The 21,507-nt window shown below is 53.4% G+C and overlaps 1 protein-coding gene across 1 annotated transcript in view; it reads right to left on the bottom strand.

Moving 5' to 3' along the window:
* RASSF5 (Ras association domain family member 5) overlaps window positions 1–21,201 on the bottom strand; it is a 73,041-nt gene extending 51,840 nt beyond the window's left edge. Inside the window, exon 1 of the mRNA XM_061382055.1 lies at window positions 20,686–21,201. Coding sequence (XP_061238039.1) covers window positions 20,686–21,148 — 463 coding nt within the window. The 5' untranslated portion in view covers window positions 21,149–21,201. The remainder of the gene's footprint in view (window positions 1–20,685) is intronic.
* Window positions 21,202–21,507: the final 306 nt, after the last annotated feature.

Raw genomic sequence — 21,507 nt, 5'->3', positions numbered from 1 at the left:
CTGGTGACAGCTGATGAGGCCTGCTGAGCGGTCACTGTCACCCCGAGTCCACAATTTACGTCAGGGTCCGCCCCCGGTGCTGTGCATCCCGCGGGTTTGGACAAATGGATGACGACATGCACCCAGCACAGCAGGGTCTCACAGCATAGTTTCACTGCCCTAAGTATCTCTGTGCTCTGCCTACCCATCCCTTCCTCCTCACTAATCCTCAGTAACCACTGATTTGTTTTTACTGCCTCCGTCGTCTTGTCTTCTCCAGAATGTCCCACATACCCCACAGCCTTTTCAGACCGGCTTCTTTCACTGAGCAGTATGCGTCTAAGGTACCTCCATGTCTTTTCATCTCTTTTAAATTCTGAATGTTAATCCACCGTCTGGATGGACTGCGGTTTCTTTAGGCACTCACCTATGAAGGACATCTTGGTTGCCTCCACGTGCTGGAGGCAGGGGTAAAGCCGCTGCAAACACCTGCATGTGGGTCTCCACGTGGACGGGAGTTTCCAGTCCCACTGTTCTATTCCTGTTTTAGTGGAGAAGGGAATGGCAGCCACTCCAGTGCTCTCGCCTGGAGAATCCCATGGTTGGAGGAGGCTGGTAGGCTACAGTCCACAGGTCGCAAAGAGCCGGACACAACTGAGCGACTTCACTTTCTTTCTTTCTATAGTTCCTTTTGGAGAAGGAAATGGCAACCACTCCAGTGTTCTTGCCTGGAGAATCCCATGGACAGAGGGGCCTGGTGGGCTACCGTCTATGGGGTTGCAAAGAGCTGGACATGACTAAGCAACTAACACACATACTCCTATTTTAGACATGAGGAAACTGAGGCTTGGAGAGGTTAAGAGGCTTCTCTAGACCCTTGTGGCTAGTGAGTGGCAGAACTGGGGGAGGAAATCCATCACACCTTGCTGCTTTTCAGGAGCCCTACTTTCTGGTACACTGTCCCCTCCACTTGCTCTTGGCCCTCCCTACTCCACACTACTTGATGCCAGGGATGGGCTTCATCAGGGATGGGGGTTAGGGTGACCCAAGGCCAGAAGAGAGCATGGGGCCCAGTGATGTGGGCGAGGGGTGCTTCTTCCTCTGCCCTGGGAGGCAACAGCAAGAACGCTCCTCTCCAAGGCCTCTGCCTTGTCCTGGGAAGTGCCAGTTCACGGCTCGAGGCTCAGCCCAGCCAGGCCACCTGGCCTGGGAGAACCTGCCCTGGCCTGTTCCTGCATCCACAGTCCCTTCATCCCTGGGAGATTAGGAGCTACTGGGGCAACAGCCAGAAATCCTGGCACTGAGCTCCTCGCGGAGTACCAGAGAGGCCAGCTCCTCAGTCAAGGTCAAGCCCCACAAGCAGTGGACTCTCCGCCTTCCCTGCTCAGAGTCCCAGGCTCTGCAGCTCTGCTTTCTGTGACACCCATACAGAGCCCACTGCCACATCGCGTGCAAAGATAAGAATGGCAGAAAAGCAGCTGGCAACGGACACACGCCCGGAGCACCAAAGTGCACCCACTCGGCAGCTGTAAGTCAGACATTCTCAGGCAACCCACGTGGCCCCTTAAAGGACACTGTTTAATGTGCACGGTAGAGGTCCTTGGAAAGTGTGAGAAGAGCAAAACACTCAATCAGTTTTGAAGTGCACAAAATCTGGCCTCCAGAGCCACACAGATCAGGGTCTGAGCACAAGCTCTGCTTCTAATTGGTTATGAGATGCCACAATTTCCTCGTCTGCACAGTGGAAGTAATGATATCCTCCTTACCAGCAGCTTTGTTGCCAAAATTAGAGTGTGTAAAGCACCCCATGGATGTTCCCTGGTGGCTCAGACGGTAAAGCGTCTGCCTACAATGCGGGAGACCTGGGTTCAATTCCTGGGTCAGGAAGATCTCCTGGAGAAGGAAATGGTACCCCACTCCAGTATTCTTGCCTGGAAAATCCCATGGATGGAGGAACCTGGTTAGGCTACAGTCCATGGGGTCGCAAAGAGTCGGACACGACTGAACGACTTCACTCACTCAAAGCACCCCACAGTGCCTGCACATAGCAGATGCCCAGCAGACAGCAGCTGTCACTTACAACGAAGGGACTCCTGAGCCTGGGAACCAGGATTCCTGTCGACTCAGTGCATGATGTGTGTGCATGCATACCTGCGTGCTGAGTTGCTTCGGTCGTGTCTGACTCTGTGACCCTATGGACTGTAGTCCATCAGGCTCCTCTGTCCCTGGGATTTCCCAGGCAAGCAAACTGGAGTGGGTTGCCATGCCCTCCTCCAGGGGTTCTTCCTGACCCAGGGATCGAACCCACATCTATGTCTCCTGCCCTGGCAGGCAGGTTGCCAGCCCTCAAATCTCTCAGTCTGGGGTCCTCTTCCAATGTATTAAGTAAGACAAATCATGCAACTCTCCTGTCCCCTAAGTTCCTCCTACCTGCCCCACCTCCCTCCAGCACCGCTTCTGGTGGCCCGGGGAGTGAGGCAGAGTCACGAGAGGATGGTAGTGCCCGACAGAGAGGAGGGAGAGAGGCGGATGGATCCGTCAGCCTTGGAGGTCGGGGGCCACTGCCGGAATCAACAGTCTCTACATTTTTCATACTCCTGGTTGAACGTCTCGCGAGGCTGGCAGCAAGAGAATGGAAACTCCCCACTCCTGGGGTCAGGCATCCAGCTCAGGACATCTCCATCTTCACGTTTCCAGGAAGAAACTGGAACCCCAGCCCCCTCCAGGCCGTACAATGCAGTTCCTTGTTTCAGAGGACAGGCCACCGCTGAGCGCACCCAGCACCCCGACCCCGGCCTGGAGACACACAGCTGCCTTCTCACACCACACAGCCCCGGCCACACACACACACACACACACAACCACCCTACAGACTGCCGGAATGCAAGCCAGGAAGCCAAAAGGGAGGGCGGTGTCATGGTAGGCTCGACCTGGAAGTCAGGCCTGTGTCCTGGGTCAGAGATGCCAGCCCTCCCACGGACAGGAGACGCGGGCGGCTGGCTGCACTGGGATGTTGTCAAAGAGCCATGAGGGAATGCTCCTGAACACGCTCAAGTCTGGATCGGATGTTGAGTCCCCACGTAAAATGGGAGTTGGGATGAGCGGGCTTCATGGAAAGCAGGGCCCTGGGTCAGGCAAGTCAAGGGAGTGAAGGCACTGGGGTGGCGTGAGGAGCCTGGGATGAGTTGAGGACACAATGCCGTCTCAAGACCCTGGGCCACCCCCTCCTGCCAAGTGACTCATCGAGGCCGCGTGCGGCAGGGCTGGAGGGGTGACGTGTGCACTCTCAAGCCACCCTTCTGTACTGAAGGGAAAGGCAAAACGTTCTGCTGAGTTGTTACTCAGGAGCCAAAGCAGATGTTGACAATTCTTCCCCGGGGCCTTGGTCCCTGGGTCTAACGGGGCAGTTGCTCATTCCCTGAGCCTGGCTTCTCGGTGGTCACACAGAGGGTCACAGTTTCAGGCAGGCTCGGCGTGTTCCCTGCACCCTCTTCCCCAACTTGGGACCCAGGCCGGCCTGCAGAGGCACGATCGCGTCCCACGTGGGTGGGTGTGCCTCTTGGGCGGGCCCATTATTCATCTGTCTCTGACATAAGCACACATCCCTAGGCTGAAAGGGCAGGCTCTGTGGTCAGACCAGGCCAAGTGTGTTGGGTGGGGGTGTTCTGGGAGGCGCCCGTGGAGGGGGTGGGGGCAGGACGGTTCACGGCAAGTTCAGATGGAAGGTGCAGGAGCAAGAGGGGTCAGGCAGTACCCGCCCCGGGCCAGCGAGCCAGGGGCCGGGGCCTGAGCCCAGGGCAGCTGCCTGTGTGGTCTGTTCCATGTCACTTAGCTCTTTGGGGGTGCTGCACCCTGAAGCGTTCCCTCCACCCTGCCTTCTGCGGATGTGTGCACGTGTGTTCATGCTGCGTCGCTTCAGTCGTGTCTGACTCTCTGCTACCCCGTGGACTGCAGCCCTCCAGGCTCCACTGTCTGTAGGATCCTCCAGGCAAGAACACTGGAGCAGGTAGACAGGGGATCTTCCCGACCCACGGATTGAACCTGCATCTCTTGCATTGGCAGGCAGCTACTTTACCACTAGTGACACCTGGGAAGCCCTGTGTGGAAGTGTATATACGTTTAAATTACAAACAAGGTTGAATCCACTTTTAACAATTCACGCCTCATGTTTAGATCGAGTTAACTAACTCCCTGCCAGTACTATGCTAGAACTCTCCCTCCTGTCAACTCTGTCCCCACCCCCTGATTTTCACTGTATCACATTATTTACACTTCCAATGTTTACAATATTTACATTCTGTCATAAGTATAATGATCACACAGTTATCTAAAATTAACTCCACCTTTAAACTGATTCAGTCTTTTTACAACAGCAAAACTATTTTTAATTTTAATCAATCTTTCGGTGGACTGAAATTTTTGGTATTGTATTTTATATGCATTATGTTTGCCAATGATGCTTCAAGCATTTTAAAGAGATGTGCCCTGTAATGGCACCCCACTCCAGTACTCTTGCCTGGAAAATCCCATGGACGGAGGACCCTGGAAGGCTGCAGTCCATGGGGTTGCTAAGAGTCAGACACGACTGAGCGACTTCACTTTGACTTTTCACTTTCATGCCTTGGAGAAGGAAATGGCAACCCACTCCAGTGTTCTTGCCCGGAGAATCCCAGGGACGGGGGAGCCTGGTGGGCTGCTGTCTATGCGGTCACACAGAGTCGGACACGACTGAAGTGACTTAGCAGCAGCAGCAGCCGTTTTATTGGACTTTTCATGCTGTGGTACTGGGGTCTTATGCACGAAAAGGATGATCAGGAGGAAACGCAGATGGAGAAGACAGAGGCAGGCGAGTTTGCAGGCCCTCAGTGCAACGGCACAGAGCATCTCTGAAAATGCCCCCTTGGCCAATCATTGCAGGAGGCCACAGACTTTGGTAAAACGTACAAGTAAATGACACGAGGAGGGAAAGCCAAATGAACCTCATTTCTCACAAGTCTGTAGGAGGCTTGTCATCTGGACCGTCTGACATCACATCCAAAAACGGCCAAGTTGCATTTGGGGTGTGGCCATGCAGAAGAAGTGCAAAAACACGGCACAATGGTTTTTTTTTAACGACACCATTTTTGATCCGTGACAATTAAAGTACATGCACCCATCAGGACGCACACACTCCGAGAGACAGAGGTAAACCTTTTTATGACAAGCATGTCTGCTGTCTTTCTACATCTACCTAATTACTCGTCAGTTTTCCACATGTGCACGCATGCGTCCATTCAACAAGTATTTACTGGGGGAGGGACTGGGGGCAGGAGGAGAAGGGGACGACAGAGGATGAGATGGCTGGATGGCACCACTGACTCGATGGACGTGAGTCTCAGTGAACTCCGGGAGTTGGTGATGGACAGGGAGGCCTGGCGTGCTGCGATTCATGGGTCGCAAAGAGTCAGACACGACTGAGCGACTGATCTGATCTGATCTGATACCAAGGTTCAGTATTGTTCCAAAGGACAGCTGGTTTTATCCAAAAACTTGTGTAAAAGGAAAAGTATATACACACACACACACATACATATAAAGATATAAAAGGAGTATCAATTCAGTCGCTCAGTTGTGTCTGACTCTTTGCAACCCCATGAATTGCAGCATGCCAGGCTTCCCTGTCTATCACCATCTCCCAGAGTTCACTCAAACTCACGTCCATCGAGTCAAAGGAGTGTGTGTATATATATATATATATAAAACTTTGAATATATACACATATATTTTTAATACAGGTATTAATCCTGTTTTGATTATCACAGGAAAAGATAAATCTTATTTCCAAAGCACTTAAAACAATTTTTTTTAAAAACACTGTAGACAGCAAAAGGAAAGAACAAAATAATGCAATTTATAGCAACATGGATGGATCTAGAGATTGTCACACTGAATGAAATAAGTCAGACACAGACAAATGTCATATGATATCACTTACAGGTAGAATCTAAAACAATGGTACAGATGAACCTATTTACAAAACACAGAGTCACAGATGTAGAAAACGAACATGGTTACCAAGGAGCGAGCCAGGGGTGGGGCAAGAGGGATAAATCGGGAGACGGACTGACGTGTACAGACTGTCATACGTGAGAGAGAACTGGGACTTCCCTGCTGGCCCGGTGGCTAAGGTCCCACGCTCCAAGTGCAGGGCGCCCCGGCTTCGATCCCTTGGGGGAGGAGCTGGATCCCTCATGCTGCAACTAAGACTCAGTGGAGCCAGATAAATAAATAAGTAAAATGTTTTAAAAAATACATAATTAATAAGGACCTCCTGATTAGCACAGAGAACTCTTCTCAATACTCTGTAATGACCTATACGGGAAAAGAATTTAAAAAAGAGTGGAGTGGAAACACGTATAACTGATTCACTGTGCTTTACAGCAGAAACTAACACAACATTCTAAACCAACCGTACTCCAATAAAATGTTTTTATAAAAATACCACTGTGGAGAGCTGGGTTTAAGGTGATTTAAGAAACGGCAAGAAGCCCACGAAAACTAAAGCCAGTGTGGAGCTGCCGATGCCGTCTCAGCTCTAGGCAGCTCAGAAGGGGCCTCTGCTTCCTCCAGGCATGTGTCACTCCACTCTGGGTGTAGGAGAGACAAAGCAGGTGGGGTCCCCCCTCCAGGGCTCAGGGTCCCCCGCCCCATCCCTGGGGCACGAGGAGGAGCCTGGGCAGCTGGGAGAGAGAGTGGTGGGCCCAGCAGCCAGGGGCAGAGGTAACAGGGAGGAGTTTGAGAGGTTTCTTGGTTTTTTGCTTTTGTTTTTAAAGCAGATACCACCTCTGAGAAGAGGAAAAAGGTCACCTCATCTCTTGCTAAGCTCGAGTATATTTTTGGTAGTGTTCTACAGACCCCAGAGATAAGGGCAGCCAAAGAGCTTCGCGAGAAGCCATGCCTCGGCCTCGGCAGGCCGCAGGGCAGGGGTTGAAGCTTCAACAGGTGTGCAGGTGTGAAAGCACGCGAAGGTGTCTGCACACAGGCATGCCTGATCTGAGCACCGGGAGGTCATGGGAGGCCAGGAGCAGAGAGGTTTGCCCTCACGGGACAGCCAGCCTGCGGCAGCCAACTGATATTTCCACACCTGCTCTGATGTCATCTGATTTCAGAGTGCCAGTCACCAACTGAACAGCGACCAACTGGGCGAAGGGAGACTTTTGCAGGAGGAGAAAAGTAAATAGATTATGTCTGAAGCCCTCTCTGCAGGAGACACACAATGCCTTCTTTATAGCTGTAGTCCTGTAGCCAAGACCACCGGAGACTTCTGGAGAGAGCCGGATCTGCGTCCCTCTGACCCCTGAGCACTCTTTTATAATAATCTATGACTTGCTCCTCGGCAACATACTTGCTCCACTTCTACGGATGCCCAGTGGGCTAATCCAGCCCTGTCTGTTAATTAAGTGGTATGATAAATTCAGTGATCAGAATTTTTCCAGAGAAGGCGTTTAAGAGTTTCATGGCCCTCCTCTACTTCTGCCTGGGTAAATCTTCAAACCCTGTCTCTTTCAGGGAGATGTGAGCGGCCCACCTTGGCCCAGGTAGGAGGGAAGGGCAGACTCTGTGCTGGAGGCTGGTACCGATGACCCAGGGTGAGTCACTGCTAAAAGTCTCTCTGGGGGCAGCTGCCATTGAGGGCCTGCTGTGTGACCAGCATCATGTCAGCTGGTCTCTGCTGAGGTCATGTTTAAGCCGTGTAACACCAGCTGGAGGTGGGGATTCTTGGCTCCATTTAATGCTGGGGAAAACTGAGGCTCACAGAGGTTAATCTGTACAAGGAAGGCCCTCCCACTCGGCCTCCAAGGTCCAGATTCAACTGGGCCTGCCTCACGAATAGATCTAGAGGTTATCTTATTGTACTAATCAAAGTAAGTCAAAAAAAGACAGATGCCATATGATATCATTTATATGTGGAATCTAAAACATGACAGGAACTAATACACCTATGAAACAGAAACAGGCATGCAAATACAGAGAACAGACTTGTTCCCAAAGGGGAGGAACGGTGTGGGAGGGAAGGACAGATGAGAGTTTGGGGCAAGCAGGTACAAACCGTTATGCACAGGATGGATAAATAACAGGTCCTACTGTACAGCACAGGGAACTATACTCACTCTCCTGTGACAAACTAACGGAAAATAACACGTATATATACGTGTGTGCGTGTATAATTGAGTCACTTTGCTGTACTGCAGAAACTAAACACAACATTATAAATCAACTGTACTTCAATAAGCTTAAAACAAAGCTGGCCTGGCTCCAAGCCCCTTCCCTTCAATGCTACGTTACAGGTCGCTCTCGGAGCTGCAGTCCGCCGCCCACAGCCTACCACCCCGCTGTCTCTGCGCGTCCTGCTCGCCCCTCCTCTTCCAGTCAATCTGCCCAAATGCTGACACAAGTCAAACGAGCCGTAGCTGCAGGGCCGTATCTGCCCTGACCTCAATGCTTGCCACTCCAGGCCTGATTGATTCCATTAAATCTATAACTCTTTGGGCTGAAGAGCAAAGGAGCAAGGAAACGCTCTGTTGAACAATTCTTAAGGGCGGGTGGATGGGAAGAGGGTGGATAGAAGACATGACTGAACATTTAAATTGAGGAGCTCAGTCTTCAGCCGTCCTCTCTATGAGGGTCAGTGTGTGTTAGGCTATTGATGAGGATAGATTATTTAGGCTGGCTGAACAGTATTTGTCTCCAAATAGGGATTAAGATCTAGGGAATTAAAATTCTCACTTTTTAAGCCGTAAAACTGTAATCGGGAAAATCAGATTTTCCAGAGTTAAGGTCGTATGATCTTCTAAAGGCTTTCACACATTGAGCTCAGAGATGATCTTTCAGTTTAGTTCTGCCCCTAAGGCTCGGTGTTGTCACCCACCCAGATGCCTACCTGGGCCTGAATGTGTGAGAGAACAGCACGGAGACAAAGGGGAAAGCTTATGGGTACCAAAGAGCCAGCCGTCAAAGAAAGGCCGCTAGAGGCCAGGAAGATGAGCAGAGCCCATCAGGGAGGGGTTTCTGGCCTGACTGCGCGGCTCTGACCCTCAGCCAGGGGCCTGACTTCTGTGGGCCCTCTCATCTGTGAGACAGAATCACCGCTTTCCCACCCTCACCATGTAGAGGTCTACAGGGGACGGAATCAATGATATTTAAAACACACAAATGAAAAACCCAGATAAACACAAATCCCTTGGATCTTTAGCAGAAGAGTGCTGCAGAAATGTAAGACAGAGTAACCAGTCTGCTCCAGCAGGGAGAAGGCTGGACCGGAAGGCAGGAGTCCAGTCCCAGTCCTGGACCGGCCACCAGCTTGTTCTGCCCCTTGCCACCTTTGTTTGAAAAAAAAAAAAAAAAAGGAGTCGATGACCTCTGATCCCAGGAAACTTTGGATTGCTAGTCTCTCCTCCTCATCTTCCACTTACCCACTCCGTCCCGTTTCCCTTCCCCAGCGAGGACTGCACTTACCCTGGTTCGTGCTGTGGGAGGAGGCTGCAGCCTAGTCACGGCAGGGCTGGGCTCCTGTCCAGCCATGTTCTGCCCGGCAGCCCCCAGCCCCCGACAGGCACCCCCACTAACCGTGCAGGTGAGAAGGCTTGGCTACGTCATTTCACTGCTCCAGGGGCCTGAGAAGGCCAACTCAGGAGCTTGGCAAGGTGTGATGCCCCTGGGAGCCACAGGATGCCCAGAAGTGGAAAAGAGGGGTCACTCAAGATGCCCATCTGTATTCCATCCACTCAGGGACTGGATTGGGGTGACTGCTTGGCCCTCATGCTCAGGCAAGGAAAAGCTGCTAAAACCCACAGCCAACCTGGGCTTCTGAAGTCCCACCTAAACCTGGCAGGTCGGCAGCACCTGAGTGTTGGTCCCGGGGAGTCAGGAGGGACAAGGAGGGGTGCTGAGTTCAGCATGAAATACCAGGCGGCCAGGGGCTCCCTCATGGCCTGCCTCATGGAGAAGGCTGCTAGTCTGGCCACCCGACCCCCGAACACCCCCAGCTGGAGTGACCCGGACCTACCTCGAGCCAGCTGGGCATTGGGGCGGAGCCCAGGGAGGGCCTGGGGCTTTAGAGACCTCCAGTGGCCCTTGGGGAGCCTGCGGAAGAGGCGCTGAAGTTGCGAGGTGATGGTTCCGAAGCAGGCAGAGGCTGCTTCCTCCACCCGGCCCTCTGTCATCCCGCTGGGCTGAGGGGGGATCACTAGCTTCTCTCCAGGCCTGGCGTCGGGCACAGTGTGACGAAGTGGAGAGCCGCTGGCCCAGGAGGACTCCAGGCCTTGTGCGAGCCAGGCTTTGCTGCAATCAGCCCAGCCTCCCTGCTCCTCCGAAGGCAGGCCAGGGCACTGGGGACCCTGGGGCAGCACCAGCCCAGCAGGACGGATGCCTTCTTCCCAGCTCAGGTCCCATCCCCTCCACCTCCCCCCAGCGGAAAACTTTCTATTCCTGGGGCTTTTAGCTTGATAAGATAAACATGCCCCCAAACAGGCTGCAGAAAGGGCCCGCCCTGGGCCTAGCTTCTCAGGAGTGCCTGGGAGTCTGAGAAATCAACATCTCCAAAGTTTCAGCAGATGACAGGAGTGATCAGTTACCTCACGCAGGTGCCCAGCCCAGGAACTCATTAATGGATCTCTTTGGGGATGTCGGATTAATAATGCTTTACCAGCTGCACAGGTTCCTAAGGGACAACCAGCTAATTCACATCCTCCCAGGCCCAGCCTGGTGTGGGGGAAGAGCTCTCAGCCACCAGGGCCCCTAGGAAGCGGTGTTGCCTTAAGAGGGTCAGACCACTTATCTGAGAGCAAATACCCCAGCAGAGAAGAGGCGACAGAAGTCGGAGGGAGAAAGAGAACAGAGTCTCCCATGAAGAGGCAGAGGCTTCCCAGGCGGTGCTAGTGGTAAAGAACCTGTCTGCCAATGCAGGAGAGCTAAGAGACTCGGGTTCGACCCCTGGGTGGAGAAGGCCCCCTGGAGAAGGAAACGGCAACCCACTCAAGTATCCTTGCCTGGAGAATCCCGTGGACAGAGGGGCCTGGAGGGCTACAGTCCATGGGGCTGCAGAGTCGGACATGACTGAGCGACTGAGCAGGCACACACACATGCGTGGAGAGGCAGAGCTGTTGTTTTCTTGCCCTAACATGGGGTTCACAAGGTGTCCCCTCAACATGACTCGCAGAAGCACCCGAGTCCTGGGGGGGAAGTCCCCACACAGGCTGTCACCTGGGTGAGGTGGGCGATGAGTGGTGGCAGAACCTTCTAGGAAGATCAGGGAGAGGGATCCTGCTTCTGCGCTGCCCAGAGACTCCAGAACTCACCCACCGGCTGCTGACAGGGCCCCGCTTCACATGGAGGGGGGAGCTGTCCTCCAACCAGAGGAGAGTGACCCCAGAGGACCAAGGAAGCTGCATTTACACCTCTGTGGGCTGAGTCCAGAAAGGGAACGTTCACGAGTTCAGCTGGGAGTCCTGTGGGCCCTCGTGCAGCCTCCAACCTGCTTCCACCCCTTTATGCTGTGGTTCTTCCCCAGGCCACAGAGAATGCTGAGTGGCATCATATCCTAGAGGCAAGGTCCTCCGGCCACTGAGAGGAGAAAATGGTAGAATAAACCTAAACGGCACATGACCTTCCAAATCGCCCCCCTGACCACCTGCCCCCTCACAGGAGCTCTGGCCAGGAGGACCCAGCTGGACCACCCCTCCCTGCTGAGGCCCTTGGCACTGGGTGTAGGAACCATAAAACACACAGTTTATAAGTCATGTATTTAATACAGAGATGTCCCCAAAGGCCCCCTTCCGCGGGCTGGGACACTGGTTCTTTCTCCCTAATGCTTCCTCGTGGGGGACTGCTAATGGTCTTTTTTGTGATCCTCTAGTTTACCCAGCAGCTTCCCTGGTGGCTTAGTGGTGAAGAATCCACCTGTCAGGGCAGGAGACCTGGGTTCGATCCCTGGGTCGGGAAGATCCCCTGGAGAAGGGAATAGCTGCCCACTCCAGTATTCTTGCTGATGGACAGAGGAACCTGGTGGGCTATATATAGTCCATGGGGTTGCAAAAGAGTCAGACACAATAGCGACTAAACAACAAGTTTACCCAGCTCTGCACAGACAAGACTCACAGGTGAGTCCAGGTCTCGAGATGATACCAGCTCACCGTGCGAGGTTCCTGGCCCCACTGGGACATAAGATCTTCACAAGGACCCAGGCTTTCCTGCCTGGCTAAGGACACACAAGGGTGGCATTCCCATTCTCATGCTCAGAGAAGAGGACATGCACATGCGGGGGAATTTTAAATCGTGAGTCATGTGTCATGGGGGAAAATCCCCCCTGAATGCCCCACTTGGGCTTGAGGAGGCACTGATCTCACTTCCCTTCTTCCTCATCACAGAGATGTTGTGTGGACAGGTTAAGTCATTGGGGAAGCCAGCAGGAAAGAACTGGCTGAGAAGCCAGACAGGGCTTTGGAAGGTTCTAGAATCCTTACTCCTGATCTTTTGAAAACTTGGGATAGGTTTTCTACTGTAGGAATATTTTAGGAGGAGCACAATGACCTCTTGCTGCCCCAACATCTAAGCACTGACCCTCTGACCATGCTGAAGAGTCCAGCCAAGGCCAACATAATTTGAAGAAACACCTTTAACCATCCTACATGCTGGGGTTGCAATAAATTCTCACCGTGATATACCCTGTGTATAAAAAGGTCCTTCCAGATGGCTTTAAAAAACTTTCATCACTAGAAGAGACATTTACATTTACATTATGCGCAACCTCTTTTTTCTAAAAACTCTCAAGTTACATCTGGAGTCTTTTGTTCCATTTGAATAATAAGGCATCTCTGAGTTTTCTTTGGATTTTTAATACTTTCCTCAGTTGCAGAAAGGACATAATTGTTTAAACAGAAACCACAAAGCCTCCAGCTTCCATTTAACTTAGATGGAAAAAACAGCTTCCTCCAAGTCAGCAAGGAAAGTAAGTGATGACACCCAAATATGAGCCTGACCTGGAGACACACTCTCAGAGTTGGAGTAGGGGGCGGGGGGGGGGGGGGGGCTTTTTGCTGTCCCCAACTCAGCCACACCATTGCCAGGGACAGGGAGGAGGCCCACGATACAAACCTCAGTTTATTTTCCAGTCCCAATCCAACTCTTCTTCCCATCGTTGCCCCCTCTGAGACACAACCTAATTTCTCTTTGCTCCTGTGTCATGAACTCTGACCCTGGGTCACAGCAAGGAGGATCTTTTCTGTTCCAGGAAAAGTCTTTAACCTGCATTTCCACGCCCACTCCCTACACACACCTAACACCAGTGAGGTGGGGGTGGGGACAGACACACTTCTTCCTTTTATCTTGAGATTGAAGAAAAACTTCACCTTTTGTTTTAGGACCTCATGATTTACACATGCTGAAAATCTATTTAGAAACCAAAGCCTGAGAACAGGCTGAAGGGCCGCCAGCTCGCAACTGTCCGGGACCCGACGGATCCTCTAGCTTGGACAGGGCTTACCCACCCCTTGGCTCACCCCTCTCTGTTTCTGTATCTCTTTTTATGGGCATTTCAGCATTTGTTGGCAGGTGAATGAGGAAGCTCCACTAACTGGCGTGTTCAGTGACATTAGCTCACAGGGCAAAATGCTGTCTGTGCTGGGTTCTGGTGCTAACCCTCTGGGTCATCAGAGAAGCCATTGACTCTGGATGCTGGGTCTCCTGGTCTGTGAGATGACCATGATCCAACCAGCCCTGCCTGCCTCTCAAGGACGCTGCTGGGCCCAGCAGAGCCAGTAGGCAAGAAAACACTTTAGATCCAGCCAAGGCATCTCTGAGATAAAACTGGTCTCTGCTCCCATAGTTCCTTGGCCATTCTCAGTACTTTCTTCTTTCGCGTGAATATCTCCATCTTTGTAGACTCACAGAATACCAATTTGCATCTTCAGCAAATATGACGCTTCTTTCCCAGATCTGGCATCCGGGAGAATCAAAACATAAAAGGATAAAGAAAAAAAAAAAAACCAAAATGGGCAAAGAACATCACTCTTCTTTCAGGCCTGACTTTTGCGGACCTGTGGTTTGATTTATGAAAGGTACACAGAAGCCAAGTTTTCATGTTTTAGCAGCCCTAAGCCAGCAGCCACTGCAGACGTCTGAGTAAGATCTGCTCCGCCCTGGAAATGTTTGTTCAAGAAGCAGGGAGGGGGAGCAGAAGGTGGCTTGTAGGCCCTTCGCTGAACAGCAAATACGACCCAGCCTCGCTGTGGTCACAGGCGAGAAACATACCCGGCTACCAGCCTGCCCGTCCGCCCAGCGACACATGGGAACTACTTGAACTTTTCAACACCACCTTCTTCCCAACCCTCGACACAACATTGGCTTGTGCCCCCTGCACCCCGCCGATGCCCTGGATGAGGCCAGGGGAATGGGGTGAGCCGGAAAGCCCTGAAGAACATCGGGGGGTGCTACAGCAGTCAGGGCTCACAGGACAGAGCGCTCTCTACGAGGAGGTTGGGCACGGGGCTGCCGTGCCAGGACAGACCTGCTGCTCTCCCCGCTTCCTCTCCAAACAAGGCAAACGAGAGCCCAGCATCACAGCTTCCCTGTGGGTACATCTCTCAAGAATGCTCTCCGCACCAGGAGCCACAGGCAGGCTCCAACAGGCCCTGCGTGAACCTGCCGGCCACGGCGGCCAACACCCCAGAGCGGAGGGCTCCCAGACTCCGCCAGGCTCTGCCCACATCGGCAGGGTGCAGGGGCCCTTCAGGAACACCCAGGATCACCTCCTGGGTCCAGGTCAAGACGGTGCTGACCTTGGGGGAGCACTCCTGTGAGTCCTCCCTGGCACCAATTGTACTCCACTTCTACCAGGGGACTGAGCCTGCCGTCATCACCTCGTCCCCCGAAAGCCGGCCCAGCACCCCTCCCAGCCCTGAGATCCAGCCCGGAACATGTATGGAGAAGCTGCCAAAACTCTTGGAGAAAAACCGTAAGTGACTAAAGGCATAGCCATCTCCAGGGTCAGGGCCGGCCTTGCCAGCATCAGCTGCCTGCAGCACTTCCCGACCCAGCCAGGGGAGAGCGACCAGGCCCCGGAGGGCGGCGGGGGTGGCGGGGCGGGGTGAGGCCCTCTGAGAGGCAGGAAGCCTCCCCCACGGGCTCGGCAGGACCACAGGGCGGGTACTGATGGAAGCCAGTGACGGGGAGGGATGTCCCCTCTGCATGCTCTGCACACCCACAAATACCTGCCCAAGGGTACTCACCATGTCATCAGAGGACGGCAACCAGGAAGGGCCTCTTATGAGGCCAGCTTCCTCAGCAGCCTCCACAGCGCCTCAGCAGGCGGGGCCAGAGCAGAACGCAGCTCCTTCCCCGGGGAGACTGCGGGCTGAGGGGTGGGGATCGGGAGGGCCCCGCGGGAGAGCCCTGGGGAGGCAGGGGCTGGGATGCCCCCATGGGCAGCGGCAAGAGGTCCCCCAGATGCTGGGTGTGGACCAAAGGCAGGAAATTGCGTTACAGCCTGAGCTGGTGCAGGCCACCTTCAAGGCAGGTCGGCTTTGCTCCGCATGAGGCTCTAAGCTCCCCTGCCCCTGCCAGATGGACGGGCGCCTCCTTCTCTCCATCTGAGACCCCAGCAGAAGCCTCCCTGCATCCTGACCTCGTGAATCTGCTCTGGGATGAATGTGGATGCAGCAGGCAAAGGCTGTAGGCTCCTCAGAGAAAAGGCACTGTGGACCCGTGAAGAATTCCTCCAGCGTGTATCACTCTTAGAGCCGCGCCGGGCCTGCCCTGAGTCTCAGCCACTCTCTGAGCCCCTGGGTCCTGCCTCCAGGGACTGCAGTCAGCTTCCCGGGGCTACAGGGTCCCCTCAGCAGCCAGGCAGAGCTGGGGGCTCTCTTTCCCCTGCCCTACAAGGCCTATCTGCCAGGCTTGGCGCCCGCTGAATTCACTGGTAAACTCGGGGAGAAAAAAGAGGATCCCGGATCAAGCCCACAAAGCTGAGGGGAGATGTCAATTCACTTCCCCCCAATAACTCTGCAGGATCAGCCAGAGAACACACACGTTCATTACCAAGTCTAATTAGGCTGGCAGACAAGTGGCATTAATCATTTTTGACTGTACCTGGGATTCAAGCCCCTCTTACTCCATAATCAGAAAATTTTATGCTCTGATGGATAAGGGGAAAAAATTAAACCCACATTTAATCCTTTCACTTTCATTTTGTGAAAATACAGGAAGCAGGGAGGAGAAACAGAGAGCAGCAGCTTGGGGGCCTCAAATGGCCTCTCTCAAGGCGTCCAGGTCCTTCCTCTGCCCTCCCATGTCCCCCAGCCCTCCACCAGGACTCTCCCCAAGGAAAAACCCCAATCAGAGCCAGAAGCAGAGGAGGGACGGGAGGTGGGGGATTCCACTATCTCTAACAACGAAACGTCCATTTCAGGGCTTAATTTTCCTAACCTCGAAGGCCAAGCGTGGGCCTGAATTAATGAAAATACTTTAAGCCACATACTTCAGTGTGACCAGGTGTCCTGGACAAATAAAACACTTTCCAAGTGCCCCAGGTTCCTGGGCCTGCTACAGAGAGACTCAATGTCCGTGTCCCAGTAACCTCTTCTGCAAAGAACCCAAGAGAGGGGCTGGGTCTGTGGGACTCTGTGGCTGTCACATGGGGGTCCACTCTGTGCAGAGAGGTGGGTTAAGCCCGGCCACTGATGCTGTGATGAGACAGAGCTAGCAAGGCTCGACAAGGGGCTCTCACCCAGGAGGTCCCTGTTCCCGTGCCAGCAGACTCCACGGCAAACACCTCGCACTCCCACCATAAAACAGGTCTCCCACAGGAGGGGGAGGTCAGGATGGTAAGCTCCAGGGCCCCCCTTCACCCTGTAACCCCTACCACATAACCCTTTACAGCTCTGAACACACCCCTCCAGGGAGGACCCGCTCCACTAGTAACGTGCACGGCATGTCCAAGTATCCCTCTCTCAGTGTTGAGTTGAACTTAGCTTTTCCCATTTTCCAGACCATTTCCTATTCCAAGATGGCTAATGCATCCACCAAACGAGATAAAAGGTTAACCCCGAGTTCCTTCTGTAGAAGAAAGGGTCTACAACCTGCAAGGGACATTCCCTGAGAATAAAGGCAGTCCGTGAGAGTTCCAAGGGCTGTGTGCTATTGACCATTCCCTTTTGGAATGCTGGAAACGGATTCTCACCACGGCCACTGTCCCCCACCCCCAGACGCACACACACATGACTTCATATAATCTACCTCTCTCTCTCCCTCCCAGTCCCCACCAGATTTCCTTCTCTATCTAATAAACACGAGTTCTTTAATCCTAGAAATGAATATCAACTTTGAACGTCTCCTGTTGGCAAATCCAGCATTAACCAGAGCTCCGTTACAGTCCTTGAAATAGGGATAAGCTTGAGATAGAGGAATTTTCACTGAAAAGGCAGTGGGGAGACAGTTTTCTAAAAGCTTCCCTTATTAAAAGCCCGTTTTGCCAACACAGCTCCCACCCAGTGTCAACCTCCTGCTGAGACAGATGTCATTTACACACCCGCTGTCCCTCCGCGTGTTTCCAAGAGCTGGAAGATTTAATAGTAAAACAGACGACTGCCTTTATCAGGCATGAGACTGTGCTCTGTGCTGGGGACAAGTGGTGCAAATGCCAGGTGCCAGGGTCCCGATGACCTAGAGGCCGCCAACACGCTGTGAGGATGCCCACAGCAGGCAGGAGTGGCCCTGCCCCGCCTGTGCTGCGCGGGACACCCTCTTCCCGCCTCAGCTCAGCAACCGAGCAGAGCTGGAAAACGGCTCTCACTGTTCGGAAAGGTGATCCTAAGAAGTGCCGGGAGCCCAGGCAAATTGTTACAGCCGCTGGATGGGAGGGGATAATAATAACATTCATACTGCCCTAAATGTTTAAGTTGCCTTCTACCAGGCACTGTTCTAAGCCCTTTCCATATATTAATTCATTAAATTCTCACATGAACGCAATTGAGAAGGTAATGCTATCATCTCAATTTTTTAAAACACAGAAGAGGAACACAGAGGTACCCAGGGTCACACAGAGACTAATTGGCAACATCAGGATTCAAACCTAGGTCTTCTGGTTCCAGGCTGTTCTCTTAGGCACTGCAGAGTACTGCCTTTCAAAAGTCACGTTTCTGACCCTTGCTTTTTAAAACAAAGATAAAACAAACCCACCCCACCATGGAATTAGAACTTCAGTTGAAAGAAAGATGATTGGTGAGTTTGGCCTGCCAGCCATCAGAACATTTCTCAACTGTTTCCATCAAGCTACAAGTCCACAATCAGTTAAATATTAATAATGACAAACAGAGGCTCCTCTCTGTAGCCCCTTGATTCCAACTCTGCTCCCTCTCCGGTGTTCAGACATCCCTGGTTGGTACTAACCCACCTAGCTGAGGGCTACCAAGTCACACAGAAATCAGAGGACACGCATATTCACCTGGGGCTTCCTTTCACAAGAAACTGTCTAATGTGAAAGTATGAAAGTGAGAGTCACTCAGTTGTGTCCCATTCTTTGAGACCCCATGGAATTCTCCAGGCCAAAATACTGGAGTGGGTAGCCTTTCCCTTCTCCAGGGGATCTTTCCAACCCAGAGATCGAACCCAGGTCTACCGCATTGCAGGCAGATTCTTTACCAGCTGAGCCACAAGGGAAGCTCTGCATAAATTCATTTAATCATGGAGTATCATGCATATACACAAATAAACACACAGACACCATTACCAACAACAACCCCGCCAGTCGTAAAACTATATGCCAAATGTTCAACAATTGATACAGTCCTCCAAGTGTCTTTTTCACTCTTGCTTTTAAACTTTTCTCAGTTTTTGCCACGCTGCAAGGCATGCAATATATTAAGTTTCCCGATGAGGGATCAAACCCTGCAGTGGAAGCATGGAGTCCTAACCACTAGACCAAATGAAGGCCTCAATGTCCTAATACAAACTAGAATTCCAATGAAGCAGCTTTCCTGGGATTCCAGCACACTAAAACCCATCACAAAGAGGATACTGCCTCTCTATGTCACTGTTGGGAGGCAGTAAAGTACCCCAGGGCCCTTGAGAGGGCAAAAGCTGCAAACACATCTGTGGGAAAGTTGCATTTGATTCTACTGAAGGTCAGGGCGATTTGCCAAGTGACAGCAGCCCTCCGCCCACATCACACATTTCTGTATCTATCGCCCTTTCCTTATTAATTAGCACCTGAACTGAGTTTTGATGGTGGAGGGAGCAGAACCCACCCCCACCTCCCACACTCCTCTTCCGCTGGATCCTGGCTTCAAGTCTGAGCTCTGCTGCCCTGAAGCCAGCTGCAGTGGGAAGCACACCGCACAGCCTTGGCTGGGGACTGCAGAGAGGCAAGGTCAGGCTTTCGTGATGAGGGTGTAACAGTTGCTGCTGCACAATGCTGCAGCTGGATGGGAGATGGGGGCTGCTGTCATGTGGGAAGAAGCTTGGCTGAAAGATGCGACCCCAAGCCATTTCCAGAGATGCTTTCTAGAGGCTGTACCATCGTCTGCACTTTGTGCTTCAGATATTTAAACTATCTACATAAACACATAGGCACATGGGTGTGGGTATCGTCTGCCCAACATGGCAACAGCAATTATGGGGTGGGGAACAGGAAAAGAAGAAATCTATTTTTCTAGATAAATCTAATAGGGAAAAAAATCTATTTTTCTAGATAAGTCTAATAGGAAAATCTATTTTTCTAGATAACTCTAATAGGAAAAGAAGAAAAGAAACATCACTGAAGAAATATACACACCTAACTGCTGGAAGAGAAAAATAACAAACCCCCAAGAAGACCGCAAATGTGCTCAGAAAATCTATACAGTGGATGTCCAGTGTTTTATAGTCAGGCTTTGAGAAGATTCTGGCTCAGAGGAGGAGGCTGGAGGGACCTGAGAGCTCTGGGGAGGGTGAGACAGGGCAGGTAGTTGGGTAATTCTCGAGCCTGATGCCTGGTGCAGTAGCCAGTAGGAGGAAGAGGAGGAAGCAAGGCCCAGCCAAACGTCAGAGCAGAGGGCAAAGGTCCGAGGGGCCAGAGGTGGACGGCTGGAGAGGGCAGGGATCCAGGGTCACTTCACGCTCTTCTCAAGCCTCATGGCCTCTGTCCATCCAAAGCCCAACCAGGTCTCTTCCCTGTCCCCACAGGTCACCCTGGAGGAAGGGTGTACCACAGGCAGGCAGGCAGACAAAGTCATCAGCCATTACCCTAATAAGCAGGGGCCAAACGGTCATCTCAAGAATAGCCTCACAGCCCACTCTCAAGAAGCTACAAAAAAGCAAGAGAGGGCACTGGAGACCCAGGGGAATGATCTGGTAGCATCAGGCATCAACCCCAGCCTCTGTGTGTGTGTGTGTGTGTGTGTGTGTGTGTGTGTTTGTGTGTGCGTGCGTACTGGCTGTATCTGGAGAGGGGCGAGGCGCGCACCTGTCAGAGGAAGAGGTGCTTGTTAAATACCGCACAAGCATACCTAAGGGCACTAAGGAGGAGAGTGTGTCCAGGGGCTACCTGCCTCGGTGAAAATCCTGGTCTCCCCTGAAGCCGGAGGGGTCAGCGCCCCCTCTCGGCTCGCCCCAGCCGGCTCGCTCGCAGCCGCTCGCGGGCAGACTGCGGTCTTCCCGCGCCCCCCAGCCCCGCCCGACCCCGACCCTCACACTTACTAGCGCAGCTCAGTGCCCGCCACCACACCTCTCGCCCGCACAGGTCGCACCAGCCGCGGCCACCCCGCAGCGCCAGTTCCACGAAGCAGTGGCCCTCGCCTCGCTCCGCCGGGACGCGGGGATCCTGCGGCTGCTCGAAGATGCTGCGCACGTCGCGGGGCCGGGGCGCGCCAGGCCGCCGCCGCAGTCTCTGCTGCAGACCAGGCCGGAGAGGGCGAGCGGGTCGGGAGGCCCGGGGCTGGGGCTCCGGGTCCCCCCGGGCGGTCCTCCCGTCACTGCGTCTCTCGTGCGCCCCGGGCGCAGTGGAGAGCGGCGCGGGGGCGCAGCGGCGCGAGGAGTGGCCCGGGGGGGGCGGCGGCGGCAGCGGCTCGGGGTCGCTCAGGCTCTGCAGATAGCGCGGCGGTTCTGGCTCCAAGAGCAGCCGGTACGGGCGCTGCCCGATGGCCGGGGACGCCATGGCCATGCCGGGCGGCTCTCCGCGCTGGCGCTCCTCCCGAGTCCTCCTAGAGAGCGGGGCGGCCCCAGACCGGCGCGCCTTTAAAGGGACCGCAGCCTGCGGGGCGGGGCGGGGGCGGGGAGACCTCTGAGAGGCAGGAAGGACGACCCGAGGGAACCACCGACCGCCCGACGGGCAGGGGCGGCGGTGGGGGACGCCTGGGCGAGTGTGGATTTCGGGGTGTCTTCAGGTAGCCGGGGCAGCTGAAGGGTTGCACGTGTAAAGCTTCTTTACAGGACAACTCGGAAGAGGCATTCTGTGGGAGCCTCCTGCCTTCAGCTCTACCTCCTCTCCTCTCCCATCCTTCACCCCCAACCCCAGATTTC

This window comes from Bos javanicus, chromosome 16, assembly GCF_032452875.1.
Source record: "Bos javanicus breed banteng chromosome 16, ARS-OSU_banteng_1.0, whole genome shotgun sequence".
In the NCBI taxonomy this organism is placed as follows: domain Eukaryota; kingdom Metazoa; phylum Chordata; class Mammalia; order Artiodactyla; family Bovidae; genus Bos; species Bos javanicus.
The sequence above is the reverse complement of the archived record's forward strand: the minus strand, read 5'-3'. Positions and strand labels throughout refer to the sequence as shown.